The sequence below is a fragment of the Ictidomys tridecemlineatus genome, chromosome 4 (genome assembly GCF_052094955.1).
Source record: "Ictidomys tridecemlineatus isolate mIctTri1 chromosome 4, mIctTri1.hap1, whole genome shotgun sequence".
NCBI classification, from domain to species: domain Eukaryota; kingdom Metazoa; phylum Chordata; class Mammalia; order Rodentia; family Sciuridae; genus Ictidomys; species Ictidomys tridecemlineatus.
The window spans coordinates 73,991,176-74,010,032 of record NC_135480.1 but is presented as its reverse complement, the minus strand read 5'-3'; the positions used below and the strand labels follow the sequence as shown (position 1 = coordinate 74,010,032).

Here is an 18,857-nt window from a genome sequence, read left to right as displayed (position 1 = left end):
TCAAGATTAAAAGTTAAAAACAGACCACATAATGACATAGTAAAGATAACATATAATAATGTAACAGAACTAAAACCAAACATATTAGTTGTATCAGTGAATTATATCAATGGTATTAGTAAATATACCTGGGCTTATCTAAATATTTAAATAAAAAGATCTTCAGATTGCTTCACCAAATAAAACCCAACTTCATCATGTATGTGAAAGAAACAAAACAAATTCTTTCATAAACATAAAGGCATCCTAAGCAAATGCTATCGAAAAGAAAGCAAGCGTTGTGATCTTGATAAAAAAAATCATAAATTTTTGCTAAAAGACATTAAATCAAAAACCTTTTTTTTTTACTGCTAGAGATTCTATCACCAAATGAAGTATTGTGGTTTAGATATGAGGAGTTTCCCAAAAGCCCATGTGTAAGACAATGCAAGAATGTTTAGAAGTAAAATGATTAGATTATGAGAGCTATGACCTAGCTCTGATTAATTAATTAATTTACTCATACAGATTAATCTGATGATAAGTGTAGACAGGTAGGTTGTGGCTAGAAAAAAGTAGGTCACTGAGGGCATGCCCTTGAGGTTTATGTTTTGTCCCTGGTAAGCCAGAGCATTCTCTCTACTTCCTGGTTGCCATGTCCTGAGCTGCTTTTCTCTGCCATACCCTTCTGCCATAATGTGCTGTCTCACCCCTGGCCCAGAGGTATGGCGTTAGTTGACCATGGACTGAACCTCTGAAAACATAAGCCAAAATAATTTTTTCCTCCTTTCCGTTGACCTTGTCAGATATTTTGCTCACAGCAACAAACTAGCATGAAGATATGACCAAAATAACATAATAGTATAGATCTTATGACAATTTTAATTTTAATAATAGACAGTGCACTATTTTTCAAGCATTCATAAAACAGTCACAAAAACTGGGCATAAATTAAGCAACAAAGAAAATTTTATTATAAAGTTCCATAAAGAAAAAATATCATGAATAATATTCTCAGGTAAGAAGGCATTAAAACTAGAAATTGATAACAAATTCACTTATTACAAAATGATTCTTATATCAAAGGAGAAACACAAACTAAAATTATTAAATTTCCAGAAAATGATGATAATGAATATTCTACATATAAGAATCTATGGTATACAATTAAAGCATACATCAGAAGAAAATTCAGAGCCTTAAATACTAATAGTAATATAACTAAAAAACTGAAAACAAATTCCTAGAAGAAAACATAAGGTCAACACTCCAGCATATACACACAGGCAACAACTTTCTCAGTATGAACCTTAAAGCTCAGGAAATAATGCCGAGAATTAATATATAAGACAGCGTCAAATTAAAAAGATCTGCAATTGGAAACAACTAGGAATATAGAAAGACAACCTACAGAATGGAAGAAAATCTTTGTTAGCTACTCTTCTAACAGAGGATTAATATCTAGAATACAGAAAGAGTTCCAAAAACTTTTTGCCAAAAATAATCAAATAACTCAATTAATAAATGGACAAATGAATTAAACAGACAGTTCACAAAAGAAATACAAATGGCCAATAAATATATGAAAAAATGTTCAACATCATTAGTAATTAGGGAAATGCAAATCAAAACTACACTGCGATTTCATACCAGTCAGAATGGCAGTCATCAAGGATATAAATAATAATAAATGCTGAAGAGGATGTCAAGGAAAAAGGAACACGTTTACACTGTTTGTGTAAATTAGTAAAATTACTATGGAAACCAGTATGGATGTTCCTCAAAGACTACACATGTAACCACCATTGACCCAACTATACCACACTTTGGTATTTATCATCAAGATTTAAAGTAATCACAATACAGTGATATATTCATACCCAGTGTTGATAGCACAATTCACAATAGCCAAACTATAGAATCAGCCTAGGTGTCCATCAACAGATGGATGGATGAAGAAAACGTGGTGTATATACATATACACACACACACACACACACACACACACACACACACACACACATACATACATACAATGGTATTTTATTCAGCAATTTAAAAAAATGAAATTATGTCATTTGTAGGAAAAAGGATTGAACTAGAGACCATTATATTAAGCAAAATATACCAAACTCAGAAGGTCAAGAGTCATATGTTTTCTCTCATGCATGAAAGCTAGAGAGAAAATAGGAAGCTAGAGAGGAAAAAGGAAAAGAAAGGTGGGGGTGGATTTCAAGGAAATCAAAAGGACCAACAAGTGGAAAGTGCTGAGGGAGGGGGGATGCAGGGGAGTGACACTGGCCAAACTATACTGTCATATTATGTACATGTATGAATATGCAACAACAAATTTCACCATTATGTACAACTGTAATACACAAATTTAAAAATGTGGAAAAAATGAAACAAAAAAACAAATAGCATTATACTAAAAAAGTTATTAAAAAGCAAAGTAGCAAAAATAAAGTAAAAGGAAATACAATATAAACAAGAATTGAATTAGAACACCAAAAGAGAGCTGGGGGAAGCTCAGTGGTCAAGCACTTGACTAGCACGCATGAGGACCTGGATTTAATCCCTAGTTCAGGGGTTCAAACAAAAAAAACCTAGAATTAATAAACAAAATAATTCACTGGGAAAGAATATCAACAAATTACTAACTTAATAAAAATAAGAATGGCAGAATTATATAAAATAAGTTGAAAAAGCATAGAAAAGAGATAATTCAGTCAAGTCATAACAGACTTTATTCAACATCACGTAAATAAATATCAAAATCTTTTAAAATGAAAAATTTCTGAAAATTTAATATTTTTTTTAAAAATAGAAAATTTTGGCTCTTGGAGAAAGTTGCTAAAGTCCTTTATTGTGTGAGGTAAAAGTTTAAACAGAACAATTTCCATAGAGGAAACTTATAACTTTTTCTAGGAACTACCACCTAAAAGAATCACCATGCCCAAGAGATTTAACAGAGGAACATTCAAAGGTCAGAAAATTCATTGCTACTTAAACTACTCCAGAACAAAGAAAGAGAAAGAAGATGATATATTTTATGAAGTAAATATAATACTCAAGCATGATAAACAATATGCACACACACACAACTAGTACCTGATCTCACAAATACTGATGTATTCCTGCAAATCCATGAATCTAATTCACCACAAATAATCAATGTATTGGAAATATGTGGTAATCACCACCTTCACCACATATTCAACTTAGAACCATGGAATTATGAATGAACCTTTTGATGACCTCAGCATCATCTACAAAGTATACTCTTATCAAGAATGTTTAATTTGAATCTAATCAAGGTTTTAGACCAAGTTTCAAGTTTACAGAAAATTCACTAAATAAATGAACCAATTATTCCATGAGAATACAACTCAGATGAAACTAAAAATGTATTATTTACAACGAGTCAACTGCCTGATCACTTCAATAAATCAATTCTATGAAGAAAAATTAAATAGAAAAAGTAATTGAAAATATAACAATATACATAAATTTTGATTACAATTTGATTCAAAGAAGAGTGATAAAAGCCATTTTAGGACAATATGAACTGGTTGGCATTAAGCAATAATTATTAATTTTCTTATGTGTGATAATGTTATAATTATGCAAAATATCCTTGTTTTAGGATACACATGCCAAAGTATTTAGGATTAAAGCAGGGTGATTCCTACAACATGCTTCTACATGTTGCACACACACACACAAAAAAAAAAACCTACATACATAAACCTATATTCACATACAAATAAAGTGAAAATGGTCAAATGTTAACTGTTGACTCTAGTTAATGGTTACAAAGAGTTTCTGTTGAAAAGTAAGCACATAACTACAAAAGTGATCATGTAAGTACTAAAAGTAAGTAAATCATAGCACACTTCATTTAAAGGATTTTTAAAGTTTGATATGAGTAACACAAATTTTTAGCATATATTTTCAAAACCAACATTCATGTTTTGAAATGATCAGGAAGTTACAATCACCAGAAGAACTCTTATTACTTAGAGGGGAACAAAATTATAATACTTAACACATATATAATACTTAACTAAGTGCAGGTACCAGTCTAAAGTGAAGTGTAAAACTACACATATTAACTCAATTATCTAAACAACCTAACAAATCCATTATCACTATTTCCATTTTTCAGGTAAGGAATAAGCCAAAGAGGTGACAAATTAGGTGGCACAGCCAGACTGCCAAAACCACACAGTACAGCTCCAGATCCACACTTTAGCTACCACCCTATACTGTCCTCTAAGATAAAGGATTTTTTTCCTGATGTTGCCGACTTGGTTTTTCAGAGGCTATAACATCCACCATCTCTTTGAACTTAGTAAATCTAACAAATCCATAAGTATTCTGATAAACCAGAGACTGCAAAAATTTAGATAACATTACATTTACAAAAGTGCAGTAAGAATGGCTTTAGGTGATTTAAGTAAATATTTGGTTATCTGAGATCTATTCATATTCTAAAATGGAATCAATGACTACAGAAACCATCTTTATAAATTAAAAAGTTTAAACACATGATTCCATTTAATTCCCTAGAACAAAGGTGAATAATTTCTCAACAATAAAATAATTACTCATGTGATGACAGTCTCTTCTACAAAAACTTTAATTTCAACTAAATGATTGAACAGATTATATAAGTTTGTAGCATTCAGTACAAATCTTATTAATTCACAAAGAAAATTCCAAGTTCCTGAAAAATCAAAATACTTTTTCATGCCAGGATGCCTTAAAAATAATAATAATTCATATAACAAAGATCGTTCAATGATCCTAAAACAAAATATAGATCTAGATGATAATAGAAAGCTATTATTAATTTTGTTAGGTGTAATAATGGTATTATAGCTATAGAAAAAAATCATTCATGAATTTGCATATACCATATTTTAGGTAGGCCATATTATAGAAGCCTCTAATTTTTTAGTAAAAGAGAAGCAAATGAGTATTATTGCTCTAAATATCAAACTTTATATTTTATAAACTTATAATAAAAATAATAATATAAAATTAATTTTTATTCAAGTACCTGCAGAATTGAAAAAATATGTCTGAAAATATTGGTCATTCATGGACTATAATAAGAGATAAGCAAAAAAATAATAACTCTAGTTGGAGTAGAGAATGAGTAATCAGTTCTATTAGATATGCAGTAGATATGTAGAATTTTACCTGCTTTTTCTTTCAATTAGAATGGCCATATAAGATGCTGGTAAAGCGGCACCAAAGCCAGGAGTCCATGAGTAGAATTTTCCAAGTATCTTCCTGAAATTCAAATTTGGAATTTTTGTATGAAATTCCTAGTTGGTCATTTCAGTCAAGTTTCCCTTCTCAGTCTACCCTCTATACTTCAAATCAGCATGTCCAAAACCAAACTCATTGTCTCTCTTCCCTAACCCTGCAAACTTGTTCTTCCTCTTTTATTTTTCCAAGTGGCATCAACAATTAACCATGTGTATGTTTGACACTTAGAGTCATTTTCAGCTTCCTATTTCCCTTACCCAATATACTAAATCATGCCCTTAAATTACTGCATATACAATTCATCTCTCAAATTTCTCTCCAACCTACAGTCCGTCTTGGTTAAGTCTTCCAACATCTTTTATAAAGGCCACTGCAATACCAAACTAATGGATTTGCTAGTCTTCTAACCTAATTTCCTTCTAATAATTTAGTCAATCATGTTTATTCAGGCATTCCTTCAATATAAACCTACTGGCTATGCAAATCTTCTGGGTTTTTTATTTATCATGTAGGAATGATAACACTACCTGTCTCATTACAGCTATTGTGAAGACTACTTAAGATATTTCTCAGCATCACACAGGGCACACAGGAAGAACTCAAAGTATTAGAATAGTGCCCTGAACTTTATATATGACCATCAGCTGCTTGAGTTTTTAAAGAGGTTAAAAAAAAAAACAAAAAAAAAAAACAGAAATCTGGAGACATTAGGAAGAATCTTCTTCCTTGAAAACAATGTTTCTGGGCTGGGGATGTGGCTCAAGCGGTAGTGCTCGCCTGGCATGCATGTGGCCCGGGTTCGATCCTCAGCACCACATACAAAGATGTTGTGTCTGCTGAAAACTAAAAAATAAATATTAAAATTCTCTCTCTCTCTACCTCTCTCTCTCACTCTCTCTAAAAAAAAAACAATGTTTCTAAGAAAGGGAAAGTAATATGTACAAATTATCAGAAATTATCTGAACAAAGTGGACCAATTGATAAATGATGCATGATAGGAAAAAAATAGAGAGATTAGGATTAAAAATGACGGACAAGGACTATGGCTGAGTTCAGTGGCATAGCGCTTGCCTAGCATGTGTGAGGCATTGGGTTTGATCCTTAGCACCACATAAAAATAAACAAATAAAATAAAGGCATTCTGTCCATCTACAACTACAAAAAAAAATTAACAAAAAAACAACAGATCGATCTTAAGGACTGGAAAAACTACTGTAAATACTTAACCTAGGTATTTCTAAAATGGACAACACAAACCTGCCTGAGAACACTAGAGGTTGTTTTCCCTCCAAAATAAAATCCACAAAGGACTTATTGAATATAAAATCTAAGGGAAAATTAAAATAAATTCATTGAATCAGTTATAGAAAGACCATGGATGTTATCTTAATAATAGTTAATTATAATATATCACACAAATAATTATTAAGTATAAATATTTTATGATTCTATAACTTAACCAAACAGGTTCACAGAACATAAAGAAATATGCTGCAATAGCAACTTGGTGCAATTTTTTAAAATCTTATTATTTATAACTTTATTTTAGAGCTTTAACAAGTCTTTGAAACTTTACAGAGACCACATGATGAAGAAAATTCCTTACATAGATTTTCATGTCAATTTAAAGACATGATTTGCTTAACAGTATGAAAACACGACCAGTTATTTTCTTCATCATCTAAAAGTTTACAAATACTAATACATTGAGGAAAAGTCAATAAAAGATATTTGAAAATTAAATATTTAATTGCAGTTAAAATATATAGAACTACTTTGGGCAACAACTTGACAAATAAAAAATAGTTTATTTTTAACACTCAGTGTGGTGGAAAAGATAAAAAGTAAGTATGTAATAAATATGTTAGGTTTGTCACAGCACTCAAAAGACTAAATTCTATCTGCATCTATAATGTATAAAGCATGAAGCACAGGTAATGCTACAAAACTGAATCAGAAGCAAACGTTCCAGCAATAGGCTATATCAGGAGTTAACTTTTTTTTTCATAAACACATGCATTTTGTATTCCTTTTGAAGTTTGTTCACTGCCCTAATCTATATCATGGTCACTTTGAATTCATGATTTATGAAACTAAAGAGCTAAGAAATTCCAATCAACAAATTGAAATTAAAACAGAACTCAGAAAATATATAATATACAAAAGTATTTTTGTTATATAATCATGCTAATAATTTGAAATGTATATAATATCTTGAGACCAAGAAGCCCACAGCTCCTGGTTTTTGGGGTTTTGGTTTTTGGTTTTTGTTTTGGGGTGGGGAGGGGAATACCAGAGATTGAACACAGGGGCACTCAACCACAGAGCCACATCCCAGACCTATTTTCTATTTTATTTAGAGATAGGGTCTCACTGAGTTGCTTACGCCTTTGCTGAGGCTGCCTTTGAACTCGAAATTCTCCACCTCAGCCTCCAGAGCCTTGGGATTACAGGAAGCTCCACTGCACCCAGCAGCTTCTGATTTTATAAACTATCTTTGAAACAAATGTCATTTCACAGGTTTAAAAAAATAGAAATAAAAGCAGTGACCTACACAATGGTTATATGTTTGTTTCCATTTCAACAACAGAATTTGTATTAATATCTAGTGGTAATTTTGAGTACCAACCTTAAAGTGCAAAAGAAAGTAATATACAAGGCCCCATTAGCAGTCAGAAATGAAGCGGATTGTAGGATCTCAGGGAGTAGTTTGTACAAATAATAGTCTAATTTTCGTTTCCGGAGAATTGCTGCAATCTGGAAAGAGAAAGGCTTTTTTGTTTAATCCAAACAACTATTATTAGCTTAAATTAGCTCTTATGTGGAAGCTACTGAATAAAACATGTATTTAAAAATAAAAATAAAAACTATGGCATTGTACTTGTTCCTTTATAAAAATATAATTTCAAGGACAGAAAGGAGATACTTGAATTTACTAAGGATAAAATACACACCAAGAAATTACAACTTGGATCATGTAATGAACATATTTCATAAATTGAAAAGCATTAAAGACAGTTTTAAACTGAAAAATGAAATACACCATTAAATGGAAAAAAATTAAAATTCTAATAAAATCCAATGCTATAACAAAACTACATTACAGATTTTACCAGCCTACCATTATTAGAGAATTTTAAGGATAGAAAACAGAAAAAGAAATTATTCAGTTATTCAAACATGACTATTATAAGGGAAAAAAATGATAGAAATATAAAATTAACAAAGTTAATAATTTCTGGCTTCCTGGGGCCCATGTAAAACGATCAAATAAACCATTACTAAGAATATAAGAATAACACAGGTAAGCACCACATGACCCTAGAATACAGAAAGAATAATACCTAGACAGAGAAGTGCAGAAGATTATGACAGCAATCTTTTATTACACACCAAATACACCAAAGTGCTGGGGGAAGGAGGGAGGACGAAGAGGAGAAAACTTCATCTGAAATAAACTTCATCTGAAATATATCTGAGCCCACAAACTCATGGTGTGCTTCAAGATACTTGTGCAGATAACTGCAAAATTAAACTCAATAAAATGAATGCAATCTCAAAAGAAATCAACCTCTCAGTCTTTATGACATAGCTTTTAAATTTAAATTGAAAACTTGGAATTTTAATTATTTAACTATTATTTATTTATTAATTATTTTAATGGCTAATTTCCCTAACAATATATCAAAATAAAAAGATGATATTTAGTTATTGATCACACTTTTAATGTTATAAAAAATAAAACAAAATAAATCACAATATGCTCAAAATGTGGATTATAGATATTTAAGAATGATTAAGTATTAGGAATATAATTCACAGGTACCACAGAAATTTAGCAAAGTGAATTTAATATAAAGTAGGCAGAAGTTTCATGGAAAAGAGGACATAAGCTGGATTTAGAAGAATAGAATTCTCACAAGTCATGAGAAGGAATACCTTTTTATCACAATGAAACAGTATATCAAAGGAATGAGTATTAGAACAGGATCAGGGAATGACTGAGGAGGTGTAAAAAAAAAAAAAGGCAAAAATGACTGCAGCACAAGAAAACTCTCCATTCACTCCCTATCTTTCTGGAGATAACACTTTCCCTAAGGTCAGTGATCAACAAATCTAATGGCCTGTTCTAAGTTCTTCTGATGACCCCCTTGAAGTCTCTGAAACTGACCCCCTCCTATTTTAATTCAACATATGGAAAACAATGGTGAATAAGTCTTAATCCTTGTTTTCAAGGAATATAAAATTTTGATAGCAACAAAAACATATATAATAACCTAAAATATGGCCGTATGGGAAATGTTAGAAGAAGAGGAAGGGAGGAAGTTGGGAAGGGCAAGTGATAATGTCAGGAAGATTTAACTGGACTTTTAATATGAATCTTGACAGGTAGAATTTTAACATGTGAGAAGTTTCTATGAAAGTACATTCTTTTCATTTCTCAATTATCTACCTAAAGGCTATTCTTCTTAGCAATTTGCTATCAAGTCTCTATACTCATTCTACATGTGCTCTCTCCCATAGTATCACCTATCATCTGAATGTAGGAATTCCTAACCTGTCCCCTAAAATTTAAATCCATACTTTAAATGTGTACTGGGCATGTCAGTATAGATATTCAATGGACACCAAAAAAATCAAAGAGTCCAAAGGACAATTCATTGTATTTCCCAAATGCATTTTTACTTCTGAATTCCCTATCCCAAATAGGAATAAAATGTTGGTGTCATTTTTAATTCCTCCTTCATCCTCAGCCATTGCCTCAGTTTCTTTTATCTTCAGGATTTCAAATGCAATGTATCTTTATTTTAGACTTAACAATGGACAGAAACTGGCAGAGTTATACATTCAAGTAATTACAGATCAGAGGATACAAGATAAAACATCCAAAAATCAATAGCATTTTTATGTAAGAGCAATGAACACATACACATAAATATGACATTTATAACTCCTCAAAAAGATGAAATACTCGGGTACAAATCTTTCAACACATTTTTAGCATTTGTATGCTGAAAATACACAACACTAATGAGAGAAATAAAAGAAGATGTACATAAGTGGAGAGGTAATCTGTATTAGTCAGCTTTCCATTACTATGATAAAATGTCTGAAATAAATAACTTATAAGGAAGAAAAGTTTATTTTGGCTTGCTTTCCATTACTATGATAAAATGTCTGAAATAAATAACTTATAAGGAAGAAAAATTTATTTTGGCTTACAGTTTCAATCCATGGTCAGTATGCTCCATTGCTTTGGGGCTTAGGGTAGGTAGGAACATGTGGCAGAAGAAACTGCTCATATCTTGAGAAAGACAGGCAGTGGCTAGAGACCCAATAATCCCATTCAAAGGTACATGGCCAATAATCTAAATTCCTTTCACTAGACTTCCCCTACTAAAAGGTCTTCTACCTCAAAATAGCAACCTAGACTGGGGACCAAGCCTTAAATCATGGACCTTTGGGGAATATTCAAGATCTAAACTATAGTGACTGGGGTTGTAGCTCAGTGGTAGAGAGTTTGTCTGTCATGTGTGAGACACTGGGTTCAATTCTCAGCACCACATATAAATAAATAAAGTTCCATTGACAAACTTAAATAAAAATTCTAAAGAAATATGTAAACTTCAGTGTGGAGCTGGGGATAAAGCTCAGTTGGTAGAGTACTTGTCTCACAAGCACAAGGCTCTGGGTTCAATCCCCAGCACCAAATAAATAAATAAATAAATACAGCGATTTCCATGTTCACAGATTAGAAGATTCAATATGGTAAAAATGTCATAAGTTATAAACTAATAAAAATATATAAATAAAATATAAGCTAAATAATTAATAGGCAGATCTAACAATTCTTATCAGAATCCAAGGATTTCTATAGATACAGACAAGAGTATTCTAAAATTTATAAAGAAAAGCAAATGAATTAAAATAGCTTTGAAAAAAGTTTTTAAAAAGAAGAAATAAGTCTGATTTTAAGATATTGTTACATAGCTACAGTATCTGACCATGTAATATTGGCAGACATGGACAAATAGATGAATAGAACAGAATAGAGAACTCATAAATTCATGGAAATATATTCAGTTAATACAGTTAAATTTTTCCAAATGTACAAAAGCAAGTTCATGGGAGAAAGATAGTCTTTTCAACACATGGTGCTAGAGTAAGAGGGCATACATTAAAAAAAGAGAGAGAAAAAAGAGAACCTTAAGACTTACACTTTGTGCAAAAATTAATTCAAAATGAATCATAGACATAAATGTAAAATATAAAACCACAAACTTTTAGGAAAAAAAAAATGAAGACAACCTTATAGCCACAGGATAGATAACAAGTTTTTAGACTTGACATTAAAATCATAATTCATAAAAGGAAAATTTGATTAACTGAACTTCATCAAAATTAAAACTTTTTCTCTCTGAAAGACCTATTAGGAGGACAAAAAGGCAAGCTACAGAATAGGAGAAAATACTTGCAAATCACATAGCTAATAAAGGTTAATATCTAGAATAAATATAGAAATCTTAAAACTCAACAATAAAAAACACAATCCATTTAGGAAACAGGCAAAAGATAATGAACAGACATTTCCCTAGACAAAAACATACAGATCATATATAACCACCAAGCTTGGTATACACACCTATAATCCCAGCAACTCAGGAGGCTGAGGCAGGAGGATTGCAAATTTAAAACTATAATGAACTATCACTAAAAAATTGTCAGAATGGCTAAAATAAAAAAACAGTGACAACACCAAATTCGGGGTAGCAGGACATTAGAGAACTAGTTCACCTCTTCATTGATAGTCCAAATGTGAAATGATAAAGCCATTCTGGAAAACAGTTTGGTAGTTTCTTGAAAAACTAACCAAGCAATTACCATATGACTTCTAATTGTAGTTCTGGGTACTATCTCTGAGAAATGAAAATTTATGTTTACACAAAAATCTGGGTACAAATATTTATAGCACTTTTGTTCAGTTTTTTCCCAAAACTGGAAACAACTCATGTGCTCTTCAACAGGGAAACAGTTTAACAAACCATGATATAACCATTCCATGAAGTAAATAGTACTCAGCAATAAAAAGGCCCAATCTAGTGATATATCAAATGACCTTGATGAATTTCCAGAGAATTATGTTGAGTGAAAAAGCCAATCCCAAAGGAGACATACTTTATGATTCACTCCTATAATATTCTTGAAATGACAAAATTATAGAAATACAAAATAACTCAGTAGTTAAGGGATTAAGGTGATATTGGTAAATAGAAGGGGAGTAAGTATGGCTCTACAAGGACAAACTAGGAATCCTTGCCATGATGGAAATATTCTGTGTCTTGACTGTATACATGGTAATATTTTATTGTAATATTGTATTATTGTTTTGCAAGATGGCAGCATTGGAAGAAGACCTCTATAATTTCTTTCAAATGCATGTGAATCACAATTATCTCAAAATAATAATAAAAAGGTCAATTTATCTTTAAAAACAGTTTATGCACATAGCCAACAGGCATATGAAATATTCTTAGCACCATTAGTCATCAGAGAAGTGCACAATGAAATACCACTACACACCCACCAGAACTTCTAAAATGAAAAGGATAGATAATGTACAGTGCAGGTGGGAATGAGAGGCACCACAACTCTCACATATTTCTGGTGACATTGTAAAATGGCTGTTACTTTGGAAAACTGACAGTATCTAATGAAAATAAGTGTTTATCTATCTATTGTAGGACCCAGCAATTGTATTTCTGGAAAAAATACCCAAAAGCAATAGTGCTTATTTCTACCAAAAGATATATTCATAATACCATATGTAATTATAAATACTACAACAACCTAAATGTCTATTAACAGTAAAGTTGATAGATGTTACATATTTACAATATTGTTAGGAAAAAGTTATGGTCTATTGCAAGATACAGGGAATATATTATACAAAACATGATCACTGTGTTCTAACCCAGAGCTTACAATAAGGTTTACCAGTGGCTAAAAAACTAATCTTCTCAGCACTGTAAATTGCTAAGCCAAGATGGGGGTACAAAACAGGGTGATCACCACCTCAGTTTTCTCAGCATGCCACCCATTATTATAGTTTTCTAAGTATACCAAACCATGCAACAATGTGAAAAAGGTTCAGAAGCACTGATCTAACCAAACATTCTAGTAGTTGTGATAGCTAATAATAAAAGCCCTTTCCTCATGTATAAAAGCATAATCAGATAATCAGACACCTTCAGAAATATCACATTTTATATTAAAGACTTTGTAATGTTCATATGCTAAATAATTCCATATTAATTCCTTATAATTTATTTAAACATACATAAAGATTTAGCTAAAAATAAGGTACACCATACAACTATAGGTAAAATACACACCCACATTTATTTACTTACATTAATATAGTCTTGTTTTGGAAAACTATTTAATATCCTAGAAAAATAAAATCAAAATATGTAATGTCAAAAGACAGACTACAAAACAATAATTTATAATGAATATATAGGACAAATATTAGGATGTTATGAATTAGTTATCACTGAATGATGGAAAAGAGATTATTTTTAATTTTCTGTGGGGGGCTGGAGGTTTACTGCTTTTGCTTTTGTTTTGTTTGTTTTGTTTTGTTGCCTTTTTGCTTTGACTATATTCCATACTTCCTACAAAAAACGTATTGTTATGGTTTGGATATAACATGTCCCGCTAAAGCTCCTGTGTTAATGCAGGAGGTAAAATGCTTAAGATTATGGGAGCTGTAACCTAATTAGTGGATTCATCCATTTTAAGAATTAATCATCTGAATGGATTGCTAGGTGATAGGCAGATGAGATATGGCTGGAAGAAGTACATCTTAGGAGACAGGACCTTGGGATTATACTATCCCTTAGCTCCTCCCTCTTTCTCTTCTTCTGGACTGGCATGATCTAAGGAGCTTTTCTCCACCAGGCCTTTTTGCCATGATGTTTTACCTTACCTCAGGCCCAAAGCAATTGAATTGATCAACCATAAATTGAACCTCTGAAACTGTGAGCCAAAATAAACTTTTCCTCCACTAAATTGTTCTTGTTAGATATTTTAGTCACATCAACAAAAAACTAGCCACATATGTTCTAATTTATAATATCAGGGAGACAGGAATAAGTGTGTGAAAGTCATGATTATTATTATACAAAATAATGTGAATAGGGAATAAAATATCAGAAGGACATAATACAAAATAATTTGGAGATTTGATTTTTTTATGGTGCTAGGAAAATATTTGATTTTAAACCTTAAATATTTTATTTTTAACCTCTTAACCTTTTTCTATGAAAAATTCTTGCTTAGATACTCTTGAGATTTCAATTTCCTCATTTCTTAACTAAAGAGGTTAAATTGAATCATACAAGGGACTCCTTTACTACACTTCTAAAATTACACATTTAAAAAAAAAGAAATGATACTGTAGGAATTAGATATCTGTATGGAAAAGTTAACTTTGTTCTGAGCCTCATATAATACACAAAAGTTAATCTGAGATAGATCTCAGACCTATACTCCAAAATTATAAACATCAAAGTATCTAAAACATTAACAAATATTTTCACAGTGTTCCAAGCATAGGTCAAAAATCAGAGGCAGAGCTACTCATCCAACAGGGGATTAACACCCAGAATATATAAAGAGAAAAACTTACCACCAAAAAAACAAATAACACAATCAATTAATGGACAAAAGAACTAAACATAAACTTCTCAAAAGAAGAAACACAAATGGCCAAAAAATATATGAAAAAATATTCAACATCATTAGCAATTAGCGAAATGCAAATCAAAAGTACACTGAGATTTCATCTCACTCCAGTCAGAATGGCAATGATCAAGAACACAATAATAAATGCCAGCAAGGATGTAGGAGAAAAGGCACACTTTTACATTCTTAGTGGGACTGCAGACTACCACAACCACTCTGGAAAGGAGTAGTAGGTAGAGTCCTCAAAAAACTAGAAATGGAACTACCATATAACCCACCTGTCCCACTCCTTTGTATTTATCCAAAAGAACTAAAATCAGCATACTATAGCAATACAGCCTCCATGTTTATAGCAGCACAATTCACAAAAGCTAAATTATTGGTTCAATAGATGAATGGATTATATTTTTACAAAATTGAGTTTTATTTACCCATAAATAATGAAATTACGGCATTTGCTAGTAAATGGATAGAAATGGAGACCATTCTGCTAAGAGAAATAAGGCAGTCAGAAAAATCAAAGATTGAATTTTTCTCTTCATATGTGGGAAGCTAGAGTTAAATAAGGAAAGAAGGAGGGAAGGATGATGATTGGTTACCATAAAGATTTAGAAAATACCAGTAGTGAAGAAGGAGATCAAGAGGGAGAGAAGAGGGACAGGAATGGGGAAGAAATGCAGAGTGAATTATTAAAAAATTATATTATGTACATACATAAATATACCACAAGAAAATTCACCTTTATATATGAGTAAAAAGAACTAATCAAAAACAAATAAATAGATAAGTGAAAGGAAGAACAGTAGAGGAAGGGGAAGAGAGATGAAAAGTAGGGGGACAACATGAAATTAAATTGTTGCATGTATGATTTCATCAGGATTAACCCAACTACTATGTATAATTATAATGGTCTCATTTAAAAAGAAAAAACACAGAAACAGGCAGCATTAAGCATAGCTCATGACTGTCAAGTATGGATACCAATCTAATACAATGTCTATAGAATGATGACTGATACAAAATTATAAGGACAGACCCCCAATTTAAAAGTATCTCCCCTGCTTTAATGTGGGGGGACAGCACAGGGTCTCACTCTGGTGCCTAAACTGGCCATGAACTCCTGTTGTAAAGTGACCCTCCAGCCTCAGCTTCTGAAGAAGCCAGGACTACAGGTGTACAACATTGCACCTGGATGAAAGTTTCCCTTTACAAGAATACCACTATTAAACATCTATAAGAAACATACGCATTTCATCTTAGTCCTTTATACTCCATTGTTATTACCTTGTCTATTTCCCATGAGATTAATACCACACATTTTCCATAGAGATAATTTCCTACTATTGAGATTGCTTGGCCATGGGCTAGAGCAAAGATAATTGGCTCTCAAAGGGGCTAACCCATTATCTTAGCCTTATTAGTATCAAACTGTAAACTAATAGAGTTTGATCATTAAACTCTTCTAAAAGACTTCATTTCTAGAGAATCTAAAAATCTAGTTTCTCTGGAAATTAAAATAGCTCACAGAGTATATTTTATGTTGTGCCTATTTAATTTTTTAAAATAATCACTAGCAAATAATGACTTGCTTAAAGCAGGGTCTTTCAACCTCAGCATTACTGACATTTGAGACCAGATAATTTATTGTTTCAGGGATAAGAAAGGGAGCGGTGCTATACATTAAAGTATATTTAGCAACATCGCTAGCCTCTAATTTTAGATGTCAATAGCATCCCCATAATGACAACCAAAAAATATCTCCCAGACATTGCTAAACATCTCACAGGACGTAAAACTGCCCCTTATTGAGTGAAATCAACTACTTTAAGGAAAACAGCAAACTCAATTTATGTATATACTATATATAGTTTGAATCTTAAATGTCCCCACAGAGACTATGTTAAAAGCTTGGTCCCCAGTCCATAGCATTATTTAGCAGGTGGTGGAAAAAATTTTTTTTTACCCCACAGTACTAGGGATTGAACCCAGGGGCACTCTACCACTGAGCTACATCCCCAGCCCTTTTTATGCTATTTTGCTAAATTTCCCAGGCTGGCCTTGAACTTGCAATCTTCCTGCTTAGCCTTCTAAGTCACTAGGATTACAGAGTCACTGGGAATATAAGCATGTACCATCATGCCCAGCAGATGGTAGAAACAAGACTAGTTGAAAGTCTTAGATCATTAAGGGCATGCCCTTGAAGGAAATAGTAGGAATCAAGCCTCTTCCTATCTCCCTTTTTTTTAATTTCCTGGCTATCACAAAATGAGCAGCTTCTTCTGCCGCATGTTCCTACCATGATGTATAATCTTACCAAAGGTCCAAAAGCAACAGGGTCAACCTTCCAGGGTCAAACCCCCAGAATTGTAAGTCAAAACAAATCTTTACTCTTTGTAAGCTGATTGTCTCAGAAATTTTGTTATAATAAAGCAAAGCTAATCTACACAAAAAAGTTGTGCCAAGAATTGGAGTTGTTGCTGTAACTACACCTGAGATGATGTGGAGAAGTCTTTCAAATACATTTACAAGAGGAATTTGTAAAAGTTTGGAGGAGTGAGCTAGAGAAATCCTAGAATGCTATAAGTGAAGTTTAACAGATAATTCTGATGACAGCTCAAAAGTAAGAGTGCTGATAGAAAAATGGACAATAAAAAAAAATGTGGATGGTTTCAGAAAGAAATAAGAACTCAATTAGGAATTGGACTAAGGATATCCCTGTTACACCAGAGCCAATAAAATAAAATAAAATAGGGCTGGGGTTGTAGCTCAGTGGTAGAGCACCCACCTCGGATGTGTGAGGCACTGGGTTCAATCCTCAGCACCACATAAAAATAAATTTTAAAAAATATGTCCATCTACAACTTTAAAAAAAATAAATTAAATTAAATGGTTGCATTATGCCCATACCCTGAAAGTTTAAAAGAGAGGCTGAATTTAAAGGTGATCAACTATTTTTTATCTAGAAGAGCAAATTTTAAGGCCACAGACTTTGGGTACCAGTATGGATACTGCTGGATGCTTTTAGTGAGATTTATAATAAGAATCAGGAACAAAAAGCAGAATGGAAAGATTTGAAAATTTCACAGCTTAGTGAGAAAAGGAGTATATTTTAGTATATTTTTGTACTTTCTTGGTGCTACCAAGAAAGTACAAAAAGAGATTAGAACCATCAAAAGGAAACCAAGTACCTCACACAGGAGAAAATGGAAAAAATGCCTTGGGGGCATCTCAAGAATCACAAGATCCTACCCAGGGCAGAATCAAAGATGTAAATGTGCAAATGTTCTAACAACTTTAGAAGAGGTCCCTGATATACCCTGCTATCCTGGGACTGACTTGGGACTCCTCCATGAGTAGCTGTCAAGGGAAGCAGAGGATACTGCAGCTGTGGTTCAAGAACCAGTGGGTATAGGTACAGTCTGAGCTCATGGAAGACGCTGGTGGTAGATGATGATATCATTCACATGAGGCTGGTTTTATAGGCACAAAGAATGTAAGAGTTATGAGGTCATGGAGACTTCTAATGAGATTTCAAAGGAAGGAGCAAGACAGCATGCCTGTACATAGCACCTGACAGGATGATGTATAGAGCTGTGAAAATGAAGCCAAAGCTGCAGTGGAGACCAAGAAATAAAGAGATACCATGAATGTAGAATGCCTGCCATGAGTCGCTGTAAGCAGCATACAAAGTCAGCCAAGTGGGCCGTAGCCAGCAAGGGCATAGGGGTGAGATTGCTCAAGCCCTTGGGAGTTCATATCCCATCACAGTGTGCCCTAGATGCCAGACATGGAGAAAGGATTTAATGTTTGCCTATTGAGCTTTTGTCCTACTTTAGTCTGTTCCCTACTTT

The 18,857-nt window shown here is 32.5% G+C and overlaps 1 protein-coding gene across 10 annotated transcripts in view; it reads right to left on the bottom strand.

Annotated features, from left to right (window-relative positions):
• The window catches only part of Tmem135 (transmembrane protein 135), a 236,719-nt gene that overhangs the window by 204,227 nt on the left and 13,635 nt on the right, over positions 1-18,857 (bottom strand). For 2 of the 10 annotated variants that reach the window (XM_078046832.1, XM_078046831.1), the window contains exons 2-3: positions 7,889-8,016; positions 5,188-5,280 (exon numbers count right to left, since the gene is read on the bottom strand). The exons of 4 other annotated variants lie outside the window; for them this stretch is intronic. In XM_078046832.1, the coding sequence (XP_077902958.1) occupies positions 5,188-5,280; positions 7,889-8,016 (221 nt within the window). Of the gene's footprint in view, positions 1-5,187; positions 5,287-7,888; positions 8,017-13,670; positions 13,708-18,857 lie in introns of those variants that run through there. 4 more of the 10 variants (XM_078046833.1, XM_078046834.1, XM_078046841.1 and 1 more) reach the window with 4 other exon arrangements.